This window comes from Tinamus guttatus, unplaced genomic scaffold, assembly GCF_059628265.1.
Source record: "Tinamus guttatus ecotype Peru unplaced genomic scaffold, ASM5962826v1 Tinamus_guttatus_pri_ptg000083l, whole genome shotgun sequence".
Lineage (NCBI taxonomy): Eukaryota > Metazoa > Chordata > Aves > Tinamiformes > Tinamidae > Tinamus > Tinamus guttatus.
The window spans coordinates 753,119-773,681 of NW_028288617.1; the positions used below are offsets into that span (position 1 = coordinate 753,119).

Below are 20,563 nucleotides of genomic sequence, written 5' to 3' on the forward strand. Positions count from 1 at the left end.
ATGGTAGCTACAGGCTGCAGGTCCTTGTACCAAATCTCACTAAGAGGGAAAATAAAAGCCCATCCTTTGTAACTATAGGGTGTGTGTTTTGGCCTCTCAAGGGAAGGGGACTAATGGGATGCAAGCTAACTTGCTTTTTTTCTGCACTATTTTGTCCATGTGGGGCAAAGTGCCCTGGGTCATCAGTAGAGAGAAGCAATTTTGGCATCATATTGGGTGCTCACCATAGGCCACCTAAGCTTGCTCTTTAGCTCACAGGAGCAGCAAAGCTGTAGGAAAGCCTGGAGAAGCTGAGGATGTCCTCCTAACTGCTTGTAGCCAGGGAGTAGCAGGTGTGACAGGGCCCAGATCTGGGGAGCAGCAGGTAGCATCCCTCATGCCCCATCCCTCATGCTGCAAATCTGACTTGTGCAACTACAGACAAGCTGTGTGGGTTTGGCTCAGCTCTGGAGAGCTTCATATCACATCATATCCTAGCCACGTTTCTGACGCATGCTCAACATAATCCTAAGATCTACAACAGGCCCTTTGCTGCAGAACACAGAGTAAAATTTGGCTTGCTAAGCAGATCAGCAGAGGGATGCTTTTCACTCTTTCTGCTGACCAAACAGTGGATGTGCTGGGTATGGAACAAACCACCCTGCTGCAAATGAAGAAAAGAACGAAAAAAAAAAACATTAATAGCACATTTAGCTTTATTGAAATTGAACAAATAATTTTTTTAATAAACCCTTTTACAGCAAGTGTAAAATTTTAATGTTTGATTCATTGTATGTTACAGGTTGTCTTCTTCCGTGTAAGCAAAAATACCATCTTTTTTTTTTTCTTTTTTTTTTTAGTTTTCTACTTTAAAACATGTAGCAAGGTTTTGAATTACGCAGATCCGGCACCAAAAGGTAACAGGTTCTGAAAATCACAGTACAGTTTTAAAAGTCTTAGGTTAGTTAATGATATTTAAAATGATAGCCACTTTGCGTAAAGATATAAATTAGAGGTCTGTAAACAAGTTGTGTTTACCTATAGAGCTATTGATTGCAGCTACAATGAGAGCAGTAATAGAAACTGAATGCTAAACTGAGCTACACCTTTGAGGAAACAAGTTCTTACTAAGTACTGTGGTACAGGGTAGCACAATAGGTAAAATACAGTTTGGCACCTCAAGTTGCATGTAAAATCAGCAGAAATAAAATGAATTAAGTAAGTGCACTGTCTTCCAACAAAAATAAACCGGGCAGTTTCACTGGTTTTGGAGTGTCAGCTATCAAATAAATCACACAACACACAACTTCAACCCCAAAATTACAATTCTAGTAAAGCAAGATAATATTAAAATGCACGTTCACAAAGATAGTAAAGTATAAATCTTTTTTTTTTCTTTTTTTTCTCTCCCCTGTCAGTAGAAATAATTTACAACCCACAAAAGGACTCCTTGGTGAAACCACTAACTACAGACATGGTCATGGAATGTAGCTCAGTAGACTTGTTTCAAATAGAAAGGCAACATTATCCTGAAGAAGTTTGGTCCTCTTATAACTCACTGTACTGTAGCCACCATAGTCTCTTGGTAGATGTTTTAGGAGGATAGCTTGTTTTCTGATTTTTTTTAAGATAATATTTTGATGATAAAATTGGGTAAAATTTGGCCCCATTTACAGATGTGTGATCAATGCTGAATCTGGAAGAACAACACTGAAAGTACATATAGTGAACCCTTATTGACTGGCTTCATGGCATATTGTTTCATGCAATCACTTTTCTTTCTATACTTTTTTTTTCCTTTTTTTTTTTTTTCTTCAGTGTTCTGGGTGGGGAAAAGAAACCCTTAGTCCAAATGACAGAAAGACATTTCACTGTTTATTTACATGTGTATCACTTTGGCTAAAAAGTCCTGGCAAATAAGACTTGCCTATTTCTTGTGAATGTCCTCATGCCTTATAATTTTGTATGTAATCCAGTAAAAGATGTTGAAAATGAGGAAGGCGAGTGGGAATGCAGCACGGGATATTGTATCAATCCTTTTTGCACGGTCAACAAACTTCTTTTTGATGGACTCTGAATCCTTTGGTGGTGCCATGGGTGGGTTGGGTGGAGTGGCCTTGACGGCTGTGCCATCTTTGACTTGGAGACAGTGACCCATTCCATAGCCACTGAAATTGAATCGGCTGTCACGAGCAACTTCGTCTTCCTGGAGGATAAAAAGGACAAATAAGACACAATTACCTGTCTATAGAGCACACTTTCTACTTGAAGAGTTGGGATCTACATCTCCAAAGCACTTAGCAAATCAGCTAATAAAGCTGTGATACAAAACCCATGCCTCAAAGATTGGCTATGTCATTGCAACCACAGTGGCAGCAATAATAGAAATTCAATGCTAAACCGAGCTACACCTTGAGGAAATTAAAAGTCCCACGAAAATGCGTGGAAATTAGGTGAGTAGTAATGTTTGTGGATCTGAGCCTTAAGCAGGCTGTATCCCAACCCCATAGGGAAGAGACCTGACTGTGCACAATTCACCTCATCACTTTCGTCCTGCTTCCTTTGGAAAGGAAATTTTGTCATGCTGGCTGCAGAGTCTGCTCTGGCCAAGCTGACTGGAATGCCCCGAGACCCTGGACTCCAATCACATATTTATCAAACGCTTCGCACAGCCATGGCCCCTGCCCATCGGTGACTGAGCTGCGAAAGATGGATAGATCACCTCTCCTCACTCACAGGAGAGCTCTGAGGAGCACTGCTTGAAAGCACTTGAGTACTTGTTAGCAAGAGCTAGGTGCAATAAGGGGAGTTCGTATAGTACTGTCTTGCAACAATCTGCTCTCCCTCTCTTGCTTGAGGGGGGAAATTGTTTTTGGAAAGATGAGTAAACTACCGCTGAACTTTATCATCGCGATAACTGCGTGACAAAGTGTTTACGACTGTCCTGGTAAATTCTCCTAGAGACTTCTCTTGTTTGATAGCACAATAATGTACAAGTTATAGTTACTCGCAGCCTTCCATGAAGGATGCAGAACCAGCAAACAAGCAACTCCATTCTTTTTTGTTCCACAGGGGATGAAACATTAGGTCCAAAATTTTGCCCTAGTTAAAGAGTCTCTCTTCGACTGACAAATATTTCAGTGTTGCCTTTAAATGACCTCTCCTTGGGCTGACAAGGAGCCCACTCACTCATGGGAAATACTCCTTCACATCTCTCACTACCCCACAGTCTTCTGATCCTAACAGAATCAGAGACTGCAAGAAAAAAAAACACATTAAAGAGGCAAAATATTAAAAAGTCTGCATTTGCTGACCCCAGGGATTGGCAGAAGGGAGGGAAAGAGGATAATTTACATTAATTCAGGATGTAAATCACTGCTCTCTCAGGAGCACCTCTTTCAATAATTGCATTTTTCTCTCTCCCTTTGGCTCTAACATTGGAATTGGGTATATCACCTGGCTCCTTGGAGCTGACATACAAATGTGAATAAGTAATAGAATGACCCAAGGTTACCAGATAAGAAATGGTCATTCTGAGATGGTGTTGAATGTGCATGAAAGGAGGATAGGCAATAAATAGAGTTCTTAAGCCTCTATCACTTCCCCATGAAGACTATTCCGTGGTGTACCCATGAGCAGGTGCATAACTGCACTACTGAAAGCCTGTTTGAGTAGTTATCCAGGTTTTATATCCCTTTCATCTCAAAAACTCACCATCATTAAGAGAAAGAAACATATTGCTCTTTTTTTTTTCAATTTTATTTATTTGCGGTTTTCATTTTTTCTGTGAAAATTCTGAAATTCTGCTGGTCAAAGTGAATATAAATATATAAATTGTTTTAAAAATGAACCCACTGAGACCTATGTTCTGGATAGCAGGCTTCTTTTGCATTTCTTCATAGCATTGCAATGTCCTCTAACAATGCAAGAAGCTGCCTTTTTTACCAAATTTTCTGTTACTGAATTTGAAAGCTAAAATGCAAACCCACAAAAAGAAAGGTGATTAAAAAGGGTAACAGATTTTCAGCAGCTGTGTTACCATATGTACTTATTCATTTTTTAAAAATGTAATTTGTTACTTGAGAGTGATCTATGGGAGGAAATAAAACATACTGAGCTCAACCCAGGACTTGGAGAATCCAGATGTCCACGTCCTGCTGGGTCACAGCTTTGTTGTGTAGGGCAGAGCAATTCATTTTCAGTGCTACAGACCTATTTCTGAGCTTACATTGTTGTAACTCAAGCAGGAGGCCATCTAAGATTAAGGATAGGGGTCTTTAAATCTCATTCTTTCAGGTCTTAAGTACCTGACCTTTAGCTTCAAGTATCCACTAGTTTCTCAACAGGATTTTCAGGCCTCTATTTTCCCTAACGGTCAGCTTGCTGTGCCATTTCTTTCTCAAAAAAAATGAGAGAAAAGTGTGCCCATCCCCATACCAGCTTTTTATTTAGGGCTTCAGTAGGTACAGAATTTACCCAAGACACAAAAAGTGCAGTGTTCATCTAGAATGTGATGAGTATGTGTTCAATTTCCTTCTCTGCCTGAGGAGATTTGAATCTCCTTCTCCCCAGTGGATGCTTGAATCAGTTTGTTACCTGTTTTCAGAACATGGAGCTGTTTGCTAGTTCCAAAAAATGTTCACTTTTTTCCTAAGATTACCAGAAAAAAACTCTTCTTAAAAAGACTGAATAATTAATTCAGAGAATGGCAGTCTATTTCTGCTTTGCTGCTTGTTTCTGATTTTGATATTCTATTCTGACAAAAACTTAACACTAGAGAGGACCACTGAACGACTGCAGCTGGTGTGATTATCTAGCTGCCCATGTATGCAAGCAAGCCCCCAGTCCTTGTAGCCATATGTCTTTTAGCAGGGCAAATCTCCTGTAGGCCCTGCTGCATGCTTTATGGCACTTGGTGGTCTGGCGTGTGTCTCCCCGCTAAGCACTGTCAGCACCCATGGTCTCACTGGCGAGACCTGACCTTGTCAGAGCTGTCCAGCCTCGTCATACGTCACCTAAAAGACCTCGAGGTGCTGCTTTTCTTTCCCGAAATAGGTCAATATTGTTAAAAATTCAAAATGAAATCCTGCAGACACCCATGCATCTGTTTAGGCCAATATCTTTCTTGTGAGACTGCACAGCCCTCTCTGTTCCTAAATAAAAGAGAGAGACAGGGAGTAAACTCGAGCGCTGGAAAGTACTTCTCCATGCTGCTTGTGGGTTAGCTCGTTATGGTGTGGCCCTCCCTGATGAGCCTTCTCCAAGATAACATCTGCTCCACTGCAGCTATCACTAAACATGGTGGCTAATAGCCACAGTACGATTCTTGGCCTTAGGAACAAGGGCTTGTCCTCAATGTACTTTATTTTGGCAATGCGGACGTAGTCAGAGAGTCCCTCTCAAACAACTTAACCACAGTGCAAATCTATACTCTAAAAATGTAAGTTTTCTTCCAAAATTCTTTTGCATAGAAAGCATATTTAGGCAAAGTCATGGAGAAAGAATTTCAAAATTAGATTCTTTGTCAGAGAACATTTTATTTACTTTTCTATATAGGACATGCAGAATCCCAAGTACCTTCTTGGGAAGGAAGCATCTTCACCGAAGCATGATCCCAAACACTTTCTCATAACAAACTAGCTATGCCTTTCTTTAACACGGTGGCTTAGTAAACTGCTGGTTTGGGGTACCTTCTGTCATAATGGCAGTCACTCATTATTGTCAAGATCATGTTCAGTATATTCACTTTCTTAAATCATGGGCTATTTATGACTTTACAGATTTTAAAACAAAAATTGAAGGCCAAATAGAAGCATGGGCTTGCTGTCCTGTTCAGCAATCACTGACTTTAATGAATGACTTTAGTGAATGACTTTAATCTTCTAAAGCGGTATGAAGTTAGCCTTGCATATATATATAGCCATATATAGCTATATAGCCATAACTCAGCCTAGTCTTGATGAAGATATGGTGAAAGCATCACAAATTAGCATAAGAAATGGAAAAGAAAGATACAGTAATAGGAAAATATTTTGCTGTTTTTCCCTCAGATGGTCACACTCGTGAGTATTTTAGAAGAATCAACATTTGAAAATTGAATGTATTTCCTGCGTGTAGGGCAAATTCTATAGAAATATTTTCAACACTACCTAATTTATAAAATAGTTATATATATTATCTTCTGTTGCCATACAGAACATTGACTTTAAAGAATTTTTGTCAATGAAGAAGTGATTTTTTTCCTGAGTATTAATTTTATTTAATCATCAAGTGGTAAATTGAGGATTTCATATTCTTGTAATGGTATCCTGGCTTTCTTTCTTCATCTTCCATCTTTGTAAACCTTTTGTTTCTACCCCATCAGGTCTAGAATGTAACTAATACTATCAACTTCATACTACTGCAACAAGAAACGGGGGAAAAGATATAGGTAACCTAGCCCTTTCCTCTTCTTGCATGCACAGCTTTCCATACCATGAATTCTGTCCAGATCACTTTTTTTAAAGTGTTTTTTTTTTGTCAGCATTGACTCACTCTTAACAACATGGAAAATGAGAGAAAGGCTGGCTTCAACTACTGTATTTAATTTACTCTCTGATGTGATTTATTCATTTAATTTTGCTACTTCTTACCTAACATATGGTGGGCAAACGATTTAAAAGACTATCTGGTTTAATTAAATTTCAAGGACAGAGGAGATGATTAATTTTAGGTATACATTAAAGAACATCAGGGAAATTTTCCTTTTTGGCATTCATAAGCACAAAGTTAGAAAATCACAATAAATTTAGACTTGAATGAAAAATGAAATCGATATGAATTAGATACCAAAATAGCTTTGGAGACTTTATTCCTAAATCATCTTTATGATTTTGAAACACCTCCCGTTTCTCAGTACATTACATAATTTGCAGCATGGTTTTGCTAAGAGTCATGCTCACATCGTTTCAGTTCTCAGGAGTCACTGTGAATGTGAATGAAGTTAGTTCAGCTGCTGTACCATACTTGGGTTTTCAATTCACTTTTGGTTCCCCACAGAATACTCTTAAAATGGTCTGGAGACAAGAGGGAATGTTGTTTTATAGATTAACTAGTTAAAGAATAGTAATAACCTTTAAGAGGAGGAGATCAGCTTTATATCCTAGGGAAGATGGGGGGGCTGATCTTCTAAAGATCTGTTCTTGAACCAGTAACAGGGGAAATATTTGCAAATGAACTGGGGAGAGGTGTTCCAGCGTGAGAGCATCCCTTAAACGCCTAACTGAAAAAGGGTATCCAGAATTGACGAATCTAAACCCAGCTTTGTAGAAGGAACTCTAAGCACTGAGCAACCAAGTTTAAGAAAAAAAAATGGCAGCAGATGAAATCCAGTGTTGATAGGTACTAGCTAAAGCACATTGAAAAAGATAACCCTAATTATACTGCAGTAATTTAGTTGTTTCTCAGGAGGGAGTTCTGGGAACCACTGTGTAGATGATTCTGAAAGCTTTAGTCCACTGCTAAGCAACATTTAGGCAACAGGGAGCAAAACAGAAAACATAGTTCTAACATTTCAAGCACTTAAAGCACAGTGTGCCCAGTTTCTACATGCAAGGGACACATTTCTGGTTACCCAAACTCAGAAAAAACATTAGAAAAAATACAATTAGAAAAGGTACAAAGGGGAGCAACAAAGATGACCAACAATTTCTTTTGCATTAGAGGAGACAGAGTAACTGAGATGTCTTCATCAGCTTTGAAAAGCTAATGAGCATTTGAATGAGCATATCACAGAGATCACAAAATCCTAGTTAAAGTTAATATTAAATGGAGGAAACAAACAAGCTATGGTTAGTCTTTTTTTTTTTTGAAGGAATTTATTTTTCATTTAACTGTGTAAATTATTGCAAAAGGATGTTCAGATGAAGAAAATAGCAAAATGGCAGAAATTCATGAAGAATAAGTTAATTTGCAAGTATTGAAAGTGAAAACTTAGTTCAGTTTTTGGTAACTTTAGAGTCTTTTTTTTTTTTCTTTTTTCTCCTCACACTGCTTTGAGGATAAGTCCTGCCAATGCAGAAAGAGATGACTTTAACACAGCATACCTATGTGTACGAGTTCCTTAGAGAGCAGAAAATATAGAGAAAGAGCAAGACCTGGGTGATATTTGGTAAGGAGGAGATTACTGACAGATTTCCCTAATTTGGTTGAGTCTGGGGAGTGCTGGAGCTCATTTTTCTCCAACAGATGCCATTCAATCTCCTCACTTAGTCCAGGCTTCAGAAGGACAGAAGGTGATGTAAATCTGTCGCTTCGTCATCTCAGTTATGCTAAAACTATAACTCAGACTGGCCCCTGAATTTGGCCTAAATACTGTCCTTCCTAGATATCCACCAGAGTATTTCATGGAATTCTTAAGCAGTTCCTGACTGACCCTCCTGTGCAATCCTGCTCACTTAGGGATATCACACTGTGTATTACAGTAATGTCCATCCCTTTATCACATCTCTTAACAGCAATTTTCCTGCTCGGTGAGGCTTGTTTGGACACTCATGCTTTGTAAAATCTATCTAAGATGAGCCTTATGTTATAAATATCATAATGATTTTAATTATCAAAAGATAATTTGGTCATGGATGTCTTCAGTAAGGATTTCCAGTGGACAAATTTAGGCTTGCTTTTGTGAGTTCTGTTTAATAATAGCTCTCATCTCCAATAAATAGGAGAAAAACCTTTGAAGCATAAATGATTCACTTACTCGTTCTGTAAGAACAGCAAGTGAACTGTTGTTAATACAATAATGAAGCAGTAGTTAATGCGCTTCGCCCTCCCCTATCCAGAACTGAACATTATCCAACTGAAAGAATAACATTATTTAAACATGTTGTGGTGCAAAAATATTTTCCTGGCCTGAGATATCTTGGAACTGAATTGAATGGAAATCTTTCAATAATTACCTTAATAATAGAGATTATACAGTGAGTAATGATGATCATTGTTACAAGAGGGATGATTTTCCATTTCTTTAGTAAAACAAGACTTCTACCCTTCAGATTTTGTAAAGTCAGTTATTATAAATTTCTCATTCAATCTCATGTTTTATATATAATATATAATTAATATTTTAATTTTGGGAGAGGGAAAAGTACCCAGATGAACTGTTATTTTGCAAAGTATAATAGATATTATGATAGAGAATTCTAAGTCCTAAATAAGGGCAGATTTATTTCTGACACAACAATATTGTGTCTTGGTTTCCCTCTGTTTTAAATGAAAGCAATACTTGAAAATGTCCGGGTTCAGTGGTGTGTGAGTGTCCTTGTACAGGCATCATTTGTCTGGATATTAAGTTTGGAGACTTGACTTGTCTCAGATAAGCAGTTCTGTCAGTGTCTTTCTGATGAAAGGAGTGACTGGTCAGTTTATTGATGGTAAATGCATATCAGTCTGTTTTACATCAGACAAATGCATGCTAATGATTTAGAATTGAAGGATAATCTGCTTTGACCAGAAGTCTGATGGATTCAGGGCAACTAATTTCTCCTCACCCTGTCTGCATGTAATTCTGAGTAAACTGCAAGGCTGGTATTTAAACATGTGATTATTCTGACATTTTAATTAGTGTGTGAGATAATAATTAATGGGAACATCAAAGCATATGAAGGAGGATAGGAGAGCACAGTAGGTAGGGAAAAACATGAAGAGTTTGGGACAGAAAGGTAGAGAACAAAGCAGTGCAGAGCTGACATGGCTCTGCTTTGAGGAGCGAACTTTGCTGAGGCTTCTTTCCGTTCTGATTAAGTGAACAGCATGAGCCTCCGTGAGGTTAGTGCAGCATCAGCTCATGCAGTTAAAACAGACAGGATGCTTTACCTGCCTGCATACTAAGTAAAAACAAAATAATTATAGCAAGATTATACTTGCTAACATGCTCCAAAAGTGAAAATACCTATCGAAACTTACCTAGAATGAACCTTCCTCTTGCTCTCTGCAGAACAGCTGCCTCATTACAGATCACGCTATACCATAAGCAGACCCACCCTGTTTGCAGTGCTTAAGCCTAGTCTCAGACTTCAGCACTCTCCTGCCCTGAAATTTGCTGCCTGCTGCTGTCGACAGGGTCAACATGGCCCAGAAAATCTTGTCCCAAGACAAGGGCTCGCTGTGCCCAGGGTGTGCAGCAGTCTTCTGCGAAACTAGCCTTGCTTTCTTGCAGCAGCATGTGAGACCCCTGGGCTTGCAGACCCTGGCCACTGATGGAGACACTCAAGGAGCAGCTTCCTCGGGATTTTTCCCAGAGGTTCTCTTGTACTTTCCTCCAAGCGATTTTAAATATTTGGGGGGAGATGTTTTTATTGTGCCTTTTATTTTCACTGGAGGTGTCTGCCTCCTGCCTCACCTATAATCAGATTACTTTGTCAGAACATGTGCCCTGACTTTGACTGCTTAGAGTATCATCTCGTTTGTTGAAGAGTCAAAATAAAAGCAAACAAAAACAACAAAAAAGTGTATGTGTGTGTATACAGCCCAGAAATGACACCCAAGGTCTGATTTGTGTAGACTACCATCTGAAAGAAAGCATCCCTGGCAATTTTTTCAGAGTCAGTTCAGATTTCAATTCGTTCAACTCCCTCAGTTTTGGGGCTAAGTCCACTGGGGGCCAAACGGTAATGCAGTCTGTTCCAGTAAGGCAGAGCCTCTCCAGAAATCCAATCTTTGCAAACTCTGAAAGGACACGCTATAGTCAGTGGCATCCGTACCCACTGCTGAGCACTGGTAGTCCCTGCTCCATGTGTGCCAGGAGCTGAAGAAGCAGTTGAGAAGAGCCGGTGAGGGGACCCCTCCTTCATCTTCACAGCCCTCCACTCACATTTATGGGGGCAGAGGCTGCCTAGCACACCTCTTGCCTGGCATACCTCACAAGTGACAGTCTTGCTTTGCAGTAATCGCGGGAGACGAGCCTGTGAGGTGTCAGCAGCATAAGGGAAATGATCAAATATGCAGTGTGTCCTGGTAGAAGATGTGAGACAGTGACTTCTAAAAGCTCCCTGTGCCACTCTTTCTTGGTCAAAGGTAAGGATTTAAAGAGATTTTGAGCAAAATCTATAAGGTAAATACCAAAAAAGAAGGGAGAAAGGGAAAGGAGAAGGGAAAGGGTTGTACTCTTTTCTCTACAGATGGGTTCTTTCTTTCAAATCATTTACCCCAACAACGAACACCCAGAGAAAGAATACCAGAGCTTCCTCAGGCAGTCTTCATGGATTTGATTTATGTAAATACAGCACAAAATAAATTAAATATTGCAAATTATCTTAATAATTCAAATTCTGTGGCTAAAAATAGTCTGGAGTATCAGCCTAATCTTAGAGTATTCTGAAGCAAAGTTCAAAAGTGCTTTTTAAGAAGACAACTCAACTGATAAATCGATGCCTTTTCCATTTGACAGTTGTTCACAAAGGACTTTGAACAAGCAAGGTTTTGGGATTAGTGTTTTTTTTTCCTTGTTAGTTTTCCCATTAATTTCCCTGTTACACAAATTATCTTTCTAGCTTTGCATACTGTTTAGTTTTTGTTTTTAGCCAAGATTGCAATCTGGATTTCTCCAGCTGCTTTTACATAGCTCTGAAGCGTGATTGGGTTAAACAAAGTATTCGCTACATACCTGCATTTCAGGCTTGGTTTCTAAAATTAAATTGCATCTTAGAAACATCCAGACTTTTGAATGTATCAGAGAGATACTACACATATTCACTGTTGTATTTTCATTTTGATTTGCTTCTATAAAGGATTATTCTATAAAGTTCTGATATTTATTCACTGCAAAATGAACATTCATTATGAGGTAAAAATCAATGGCAGTCAATGATATAGCAACTTGATGGTCTAATCTTTACACAGATTTTTTTTTTCCTGACCTGGTAAGTAATAAATCCACAAATCCTACAAGGTCATTTGAAATATGCAAACAGGAGAAATGAAATAAGATTTCACTTAAAATGAGTTTGATAGTTTTTCTTCTACTGTATTATACATATACAAATATATATACTCAAAAAATCTGTAAGCCAGAAAGATAGAGATATATATACGCATACTCACAAACTGTTTTTCTTGTGTGTACCTACTTAGTTTAGTAATCTAATGCACTGGGATTCCCTAAGGGCAAAATCTACCTAGTTAAAATTTGTATATTCTTGTTAAGATAAAATATATCTCTCCATAATATTTATCAAACTTCATTCTCCATTATGAGTATATTTTCAAAACACTAACATTTCTGCGAACTATCTTGTCACCTTCAGGTGGGACTAAAACTGTGAGAAGCATGGACACTTGAGAAAGGGTTGTTAAACATTCTCAATATTCTCTCTGTCCACGGAAGACACTTTGGTGGAGTTTTGGCATCTGTCCAGAAAACCCATCTGCCCAGACAGGCCAGTAGCTAAGCAACAGATCACTTTGTGGTAAGCTATTATTACTTGGCAAAACTGATTGAAGGATAACTGAAACAATAGATTTGATAGTATACGAGAAAAGTTGAAAAGCACATTAAAAGAAAGAAAGAGAAAGAAAGAAAGAAAGAAAGAAAGAAAGAAAGAAAGAAAGAAAGAAAGAAAGAAAGAAAGAAAGAAAGAAAGAAAGAAAGAAAGAAAGAAAGAAAGAAAGAAAGAAAGAAAGAAAGAAAGAAAGAAAGAAAGAGAGAGAAAGAAAGAAAGAAAGAAAGAAAGAAAGAAAGAAAGAAAGAAAGAAAGAAAGAAAGAAAGAAAGAAAGAAAGAAAGAAAGAAAGAAAGAAAGAAAGAAAGAAAGAAAGAAAGAAAGAAAGAAAGAAAGAAAGAAAGAAAGAAAGAAAAAGAAAGAAAGAAAGAAAGAAAGAAAAGCAGAACCATGAAAATGAGGTCAGAAAATGTAGACCTGTCTAAACTCAAATCTTGCTCAAGAATGTTAAGGAAAATGGAGAGAAGAAATGTCTGATTATTTTATCTAGTGAGAAGAGCACAATAGAAACTTCAAAATGTCTGCCCAAAATGTGCATATTTTGGACTTCATCTTTTATGTATTCTGGAGTAATAAACTCTAAATCAGTGTTGGCAGTGCTGGAGCTCTGGAAAAGCATGCATTTAGCTATACCAAAGAGATCAGGACTAATTTAGAAGGTCTAAGACCACCTGACCTCGAAGGCCTACTTTTGTGAGGGAATAACACCTAGGGAATATTCATGCTCGGTAAATATGCCAATTGGCCAAAGAATGAAGCAGTGCAGAACCTCCTCCAGGCCAAGAGAAACACAACAGCGCAAGTTTCTACTTCACTGGACCCCCCGTAGCCTCTGTAGCACCAGGCAGGGATGCTCTACCAGGACGGAACAATTTGATGGGCTCGGGGACAACCTAAATACTCTACAAAGGATATCACACACTCTGTGCACTAACACTGAGTGAACATTAATCTGATTTGTATACCCCAAGCTGAGAACCCAAGTGGAGTCTTATAACCGCTGATGTGAAACACATCCAAATCAATTAAGGAATTGGTAAGTATTCAATAGCTGCTCTCAGGCTCTTCTACTCCTTGCCTCCTTCTCCTGCATCTGTCTCTGCTCTTCGTGACTCCTTTCCTAGTTTTTTGTATAGCAAATTTTGCCTCACTAACTCCAGTTCTGCTTTTGTCTTGTTGCTTCCTCACTGATTTCCAAATCTGTGACCTCCATCTTCTCTTTGCAAAATTCAGTTTCTTCATCAGCTCATATCTGCTCTCACCCCCTTCAGCTATTTGCAACTAATTTCCATTCTTTTAAAGAAAAGGAAAATCATAAAAAAGAGAGTATTCTTTTCTACCTTGTCAAGACTGGTTCTGAACTGAGGGGGTTATTCTAATTTTTAGGAACCTTTATTTTTTATATGTTTTTCTCTCTCTTTTTTCTTTTTTAAAAATAAAACGTCACTTTCCATTTTAATGCCCACAGAGCTTCTAATTGCTCAAAGTGCTTCCAGAAGCCCAAAGCATTTTGAAGTGTATCACTATCCATTTGGACTACCATTCATTATATGCACCCTGCCCTGCTGCTGGCATGGAAAACTGGAGTTCTTGCAGAGCATATTGGTCCACAGAGCTTTTGTGTCTTTGTTCTGACTGCCCAGAACTTACAACATGAACCAATCAGGTTTATATTGCATTTATTAGGGCTTCTGGAAAATGAACACAGTAAATGCTGCAAAATCAGAAAGCCGCATTTTGCTTTTATTCTAAGTTGAAAGCTCAGGAAAAAAGAGTTGTCAGTCATGGATGCTACACATTGTTCTAATCTACTGAAAACTCAGTAACTGGTAATGTATGCATATAGTAATAGATTAAGGACTTGGCATACTTCTTGAATACTCCAATGGCGTGTCTGTTAACAGAAATACCATCTGCTTTTTCTTATACATGCTAAATTTATAACATTGTGATAATTTATGTATTAGTTTACACACTACCCACAGGAAATTGGGCTTAACAGATAAGCAGTATTTGGTCTTTGTGACTTCTTTTCAGCCGTCGGCATACGTGTCACCAATTACTCTCAGGTCTCTGCTTAGAACAGGTTGTTTAGAAATCAGTAAAATTGATTATGTGTTCTTCTTGTCCCTAAAGGAATGGCAGTGACTTGCCGATTCAATTCTTATTTCACTAAGTTTTTGTTCATTCAAATCTGACTGGAATATTAAGAACATGTTTTAACAAGCCAAAAGGTGGACAGACTTTCACATGGTGTCTGGACACGAGAGTTATACAAGAATCCTGATATTATACACCTAAATTAGAATGGTGCCCTTCTGTATTTAGTGGCAGTTTTACTAGAAAAGAAAATTTGCTATTAACAGCACATTCTGTTCAGCTGTCATTCAACTTGACATTACAGAAGATAAGCACCTTATTGATCAATACCGTAAAGAAACGTATTTTCTTCATGTGATTTGGAAAGAAAATAAAAATAATAAAACAAGAACCACTGAGCAAGCACGATATTGCCAATGTTCCTCTCCTCAGAAGTGATCCTTGAGGTCTCTAAGGCATGAGAAGATAGAGCACTAGGCTATGAAAGTCTCCTTTCAATGGTTATTTGGGCTTTCCACTGGTCTTTTTTTTTACAGTCAGCATCATGGCTGGACTATTTACAGAGCATCACAACTCATTCATTTAGAGTGCCTCTACATGTCATTGCACTGAATGATTTCCTTCCAGAAGGATAAAAGGCTCTTATTCTTTCTTTGAATCTGAAGGAAGCAGGTATTTCAAAGTGGTAGACCACTGAGCCATCACCTGAGGGGATAAGTGGGTGTAGGGTATTTTAAATAGATTCTTATAATAGATGGTTTCAGTTCCCTTGTCTTGAAAAGGTTCATAAAGTAAATGTTAGTATAAGGAATAAGGCAATTTGTTTAGGATGATTAAGAGAGTCTGGCTAATATATCCAAGTGTGACAATTCCAATCACATCTTCATTTCAATTTATGAGGAAAGAAACTAAGCTTCATTATTGTTCATACTGCTGGCACTATATATTTGACATGATAATGTACAGTATTAGTCAGTAAATTGACTCACTGGACTGCCCTTGATCATATGCTCCATTTTCTGCTCGGCAGGGTCTTCTCTAACAGCTATATATAACCAGGGAGAAAGAAAAAAGAGAGACAGTTCTCTCTTAGATCATTATAAGATGATGTTGCATTCAGTTTTCCTGTTGCTTCAAAGGTTATAAATGATACAATCTTTTTGCCATCGCAGATAATATATGGCTGCTGTTTGTCTAACTTGTCAACTCTTCATATAGAAATTCAATAATCCGCACTCATTCATTTCGGATGCGTGTGCTCTTGCAAGGTCCAACATGTAGCAGTTACTGCCCTTCTATCTGCCAGTTTTCTCATCTTGATTTGCATGGTCATTCCTTGTCAAACCACAGATGTGACACTAGTAATGAACAGTAGCAGTAAATGTCGAATTTCCTGATTGTAATTAAAATTTTGTGTACTTTTCCTATTAAATAAAGAAAATCATTATACACCTTAATCCACATCACTGCTCTTCTATTATACAGTTTGTAATTGGCTGATTGCTGAGCTAATTGCTCAGGCAGGTTGTTTTAAGATTGCATCATGGTATATGAGTTTTATATCCTTGTCAAAAGTAAATATTAAATTAATCCAGAATCCTCATTTACAATGTTGAAAAAATGCTTCCTCAGTTCAGGTGGAAGTTAAAATTAGGAGGAACCTTTAAAAGGTGTTACAGGTGTTAGGGCTGTCCTCAGGGCTAAGAAAAGACAAGAGCAAAGACTTGGAAAACAGACAACTCAATAGGAGAATGGCACAAATTAGAACCATACAAACTATTGTAACTGTATTTTGGTATCTGTTGCTGTATAACCTGTGCTGCCACAAAAGGGAGAGGAACCAAAGAGCCCTAGGATAGAAAGAGCCTATTGCTATTCCTGTCCAGAATGGTAAATAATTGTTCAGAGTCTTTTTCAGTGACCTTTGTTCCAAGAGTACTTGCAAGTCAAGAAGAATTACAGGATGTAAATCAGAAATACTCAACTCCAGGTCAGCACATCCACAAAGAGATATAATTCAGGTCCCTGAGGAACAGTCCCTCACAAATCTCTGTAAAACTCGCTCATGATATATTGGGCACATTACAGAAGGAACTGTTTAAGAGCACTGATTAGCATTTCCAGCAATTGTGAATCTCTCAATGTGCTACCTGATGCAGGCTACACCATTCTTCTGCTCCTGTTTTCCACAGTCCCATGATTCTGTGTTTGTAGTTTGAAGAATGGGATAGAAATCAATAACTTGCCAGGTCAAACAGCTTTTTCTGCATTGTAACGCTTTATAAACGCAAAGAGGCTAAAGTCTAAGCCTCTCTGCTTTGAAGCTTTGAAGTCTCCTGGAAATAAAAATTCTTAGGCTGGTACCAATTCCTAAATTATCTTCACCTTGATAGGGAAGACAAGAGGGGAAGGACTTGTGGATAAAGAAAGGGCAGAATTCACATTCCACCTTGGGCTGGTGAATGAGCCAGCTGAGACACAGTGCTTTGGGAGCACGGATGTCTGTCTTGGGTTAAGGCAGCCCTTAGCTACATATGAAGTACAGTGCAGTAAGCCTCTCAGAATCCCTTCCTATCTCCCACCTGCTGAATAAGACCTTACTACAGAATAGCAAATTCTTGCTTCGTAGTTAAAGGAGGTAAATATTTGGCAGACTTCTCATGAGAGTCAGGTTAGGCAGCGAGAAGTGCTTAGAACACTTTGGTTGGGATGCCCTGCCACGTGCAATGAAACAATGTATTAGCACCATATGCAGTTTGAAATACTTGTGAAATAACAGTTCTTAAGATCAAATATGGTATCTCATGAAAAAATCCTTCATCATGATATAAATCTGTTATTCAACCCAAGCTACGCAAATGCACACAAGATAACTCATCAAAGAGAGAGTGCAGAACCACAATAAAGGACGAAAAAATCATCAGTCTTCACATATCAAAAAAAAATTCCCTGAGATTATATTTACGACAAAATAACACAATATAAGCCCCAAGGGAAAGTGAAGAAAGATCAAAGAGAAAAGAAGAGACAGACAACATAAACAGGCATCCCCATCTTAAAAGAGCTGTCATGTGTTTGGAGAAAAACATCCTTTGTGCAAACTTGAAAAAAAAGTCTGTATTTACTGCAAGAGAGCAACATATTCTGTGCCTGTGGAAAGCTATCGTCTTTGGAGATTTTATTACTCTTTTCCCATAGTCCCATTGGTCTCTGTGAAAAAGTACAGTTTATTTCTCCACCACATGAACATCCAGCACAAGTAGCAACAAGGGCAGAATAATAAAAGACCAACCCATTAGTGAAAAACATAGAACTGACTCCTCTGTAGCTCATGACAGAAAAATCTAGGACATCTCCAAAATAAGGAACAAATGGCAGTGCTTGAAAACATATAAAAAGAGAACTGCAACAGCTAGCTAATCAGTTGCTGAAGTCTACATGAAAGGTGAAGCTTGGGTACAGCAGAACTGACATAGAAGAATGTTTCATGATAAATTTTTAATTATGGAAGAAAATAATCTTTAAAAATGCGGACCCCCTCGTGCAGTGTTGCCACAAACTGTTACTTGTTTTACAGCCAAATAAATAACAGGCTATAACTTTGAGTGCTCATTTTGTACTATGGTGCCTTCCACTTTTCTTCCTTGCTTGCAAGCTTTAAAGACCACCAACAGCCCCCTCACCACCATCTGATAAATCAGAAGTGGCAGGCTGAAGCTGGCTTAGAGTGAAGTCCTTAAATATGCTAACATTCTTCCTACTATTGCTTATTCTTTTGTATGACTGCAAATATATCAAGTGAGCAAAGAAAATATAAATACTGAAAATCCTTTACAGAATTAATTATCCTCTTTTCTCCCTCAGCTCTGCTTTCCTTTTTTGCTCTGTTTTCACTCAGTGTGAATTCCTAGCTGTGCCAGTGACCATATGTATCCCCAGTTCAGCAGTGCTGAGGAGCTGATGGAAACTACTCATAACCAATATAAGAAAAACATTAAATACTTCATAAATTATTACATGGAACTGAGGGTTTTCTATGTAAATAGCAAAGGCTAGAATCACAAAAATACCACCTCTGGCTCAGGAAGCCCTTGGATTTAAAATTCCTGGAGCCGAGAGGAATATATTGAAGACTTTGCTGTAAATTTGCACTCCTCTTTCCTTCTTCTCTGAGCCTCCTCCATTGGCAGCAGCCACAGAGAGCTTCCTGGGCTAGACCAACCTTGGGCTAACACAACCGAGCCTTTCCCGTTTTTAATGGTCTCTGAATGGAGCTCCTCACAGTGAGGAGACACAAATAATTGTTTAACAGCTCTCCCAAGAATTTCAAAGTTAACGCTTTGACTTCCAAGTTTGGATAGCAGCCAAAAGAAAAGTTCCTATCAAAACCCTCTGCCATTAACTGTCATGCAATATGTTTAGTTTAAATGGGTTATAAGCTCATTTTACCTAAGATGTGAGATCTGAAAACAAGAATCTAAATCCAGTATTATATTTTTCTGCCTGTTCTGTATGCATTATTAAAGAAATTGTTTTCAAGCACAATATGACATCTATAATAAAATGCTATTGTTTCTACTCTCTTATTTAGCAGTTTGGCAGGTCGTATCCACTTTTGCAAGATCTCTGTCAAGTAGGCTAACTCTTGTCAGGAAAAAGGTGAAGCTCAAAACAAATGCTACATGCAAACCTACTGACCAGTGTGAAGCCAAAAAACAGATCTGGAAATGGGGTAGGAGAGCAACCAAGCTCACACCGAAGAAAAAGTTGAGAAGTAACTAAAAGTGTTACACAGAGAAGTAACTCTAAAGGCAGAAAACAAATAAGAAATAATAGATCCTTTTTTTTTTTTTTTCAATGGAAATCATTGTTAGAAATATTGATGAGACTGCCTGGAGTGAAAAGCATCATACTCAAATGTAAGAGACTGAGAGAAAGATAGAATTAATACAATCTGAAAAACTGAAGACTAGGCATGGCAGGACATCCCAGAATATGAGAGTTTGGGGGGAAATGGATATTACAAAGAAGACAAGAGCAAGAGAAGGAAGATGATCTATGTGGGAGTGACAGTCCAAAGGTAATGTAGGGAGACTAATTTCAAAATTAGGTTTCTCTTCTGCTTTTTCACCTTAGGCATACACATACATGCACATACACCGATGCTTATGAGAGGACCTATTAAAAAAATAAAATAAAATAAAATAACTGCCAAATTAAAGGCCAGCTTGGAAGAAAGGCAATTATCTTTTGCGAAAGCTCCTGGAAGGTTATAGAAAATGGGGGTGCAGCCTGGATAAGGTGGGAAAATTACTAAGCAAGAGCACAAAATATTTTTCAGAACACGTGAATATACCTGCATGTCATTGTAAATACCTATAAACACAAAAAAATGCCCTTTCTTGAATTTCATATGAGAAGTGCTGTGGCAGTTGCAGGCTCACCAACCTGCCATAAGGAATTCCATAAGGAATGTGCTTTGCAAAACCCTAACAGCAAATATGGCAATAGCTTGGTTTTTGGAAGAGTATCTGTTGTATACATCTTTTCTGTCAACCTGACAATTGAGACAAACCATATTAGAAGAGAGAATCCTCCAGGGAAATGAAATAATAAACCTGGCATAAGTTAACGGAGAGTATTTGGATTAACTTGGAAAAATTTTGCTAGAAAGGATGAGAGATACTCCAGGCAGTTACCTACCTTTGAAATCTGCTAACCCAAGAGAAATATCCGAACATGGATATCCATATTCATACTAAATAACATCTTTTTCTAGCAGCCGATTAAATGAACTAACATTTGATTATCATTAATCAATAAATCAAACTAAAGGTATCAGAATCAGGCTTTGATTGGTCGTTTTGTTATAAGCAATGGCTGTAAACTTGAAGAAGAATTACAAAACAACATTGTTTGCCTTCTGGAAAGAAAAATCAGAGAGAAACAAATGGCTTTAACACCACATTTTTAAAAGCACTACAAAAAGTGGATTTCACTGGAACACAT

General features: G+C 38.1%; 1 protein-coding gene across 4 annotated transcripts in view; it reads right to left on the reverse strand.

Moving 5' to 3' along the window:
• Positions 1-749: 749 nt before the first annotated feature.
• GLRA2 (glycine receptor alpha 2) overlaps positions 750-20,563 on the reverse strand; it is a 120,977-nt gene continuing 101,163 nt past the window's right edge. For all 4 annotated transcript variants that reach the window (XM_088520210.1, XM_010215785.2, XM_010215783.2 and 1 more), the window contains one exon: positions 750-2,185. In XM_088520210.1, coding sequence (XP_088376336.1) covers positions 1,907-2,185 — 279 coding nt within the window. In that variant the 3' untranslated portion in view covers positions 750-1,906. The remainder of the gene's footprint in view (positions 2,186-20,563) is intronic.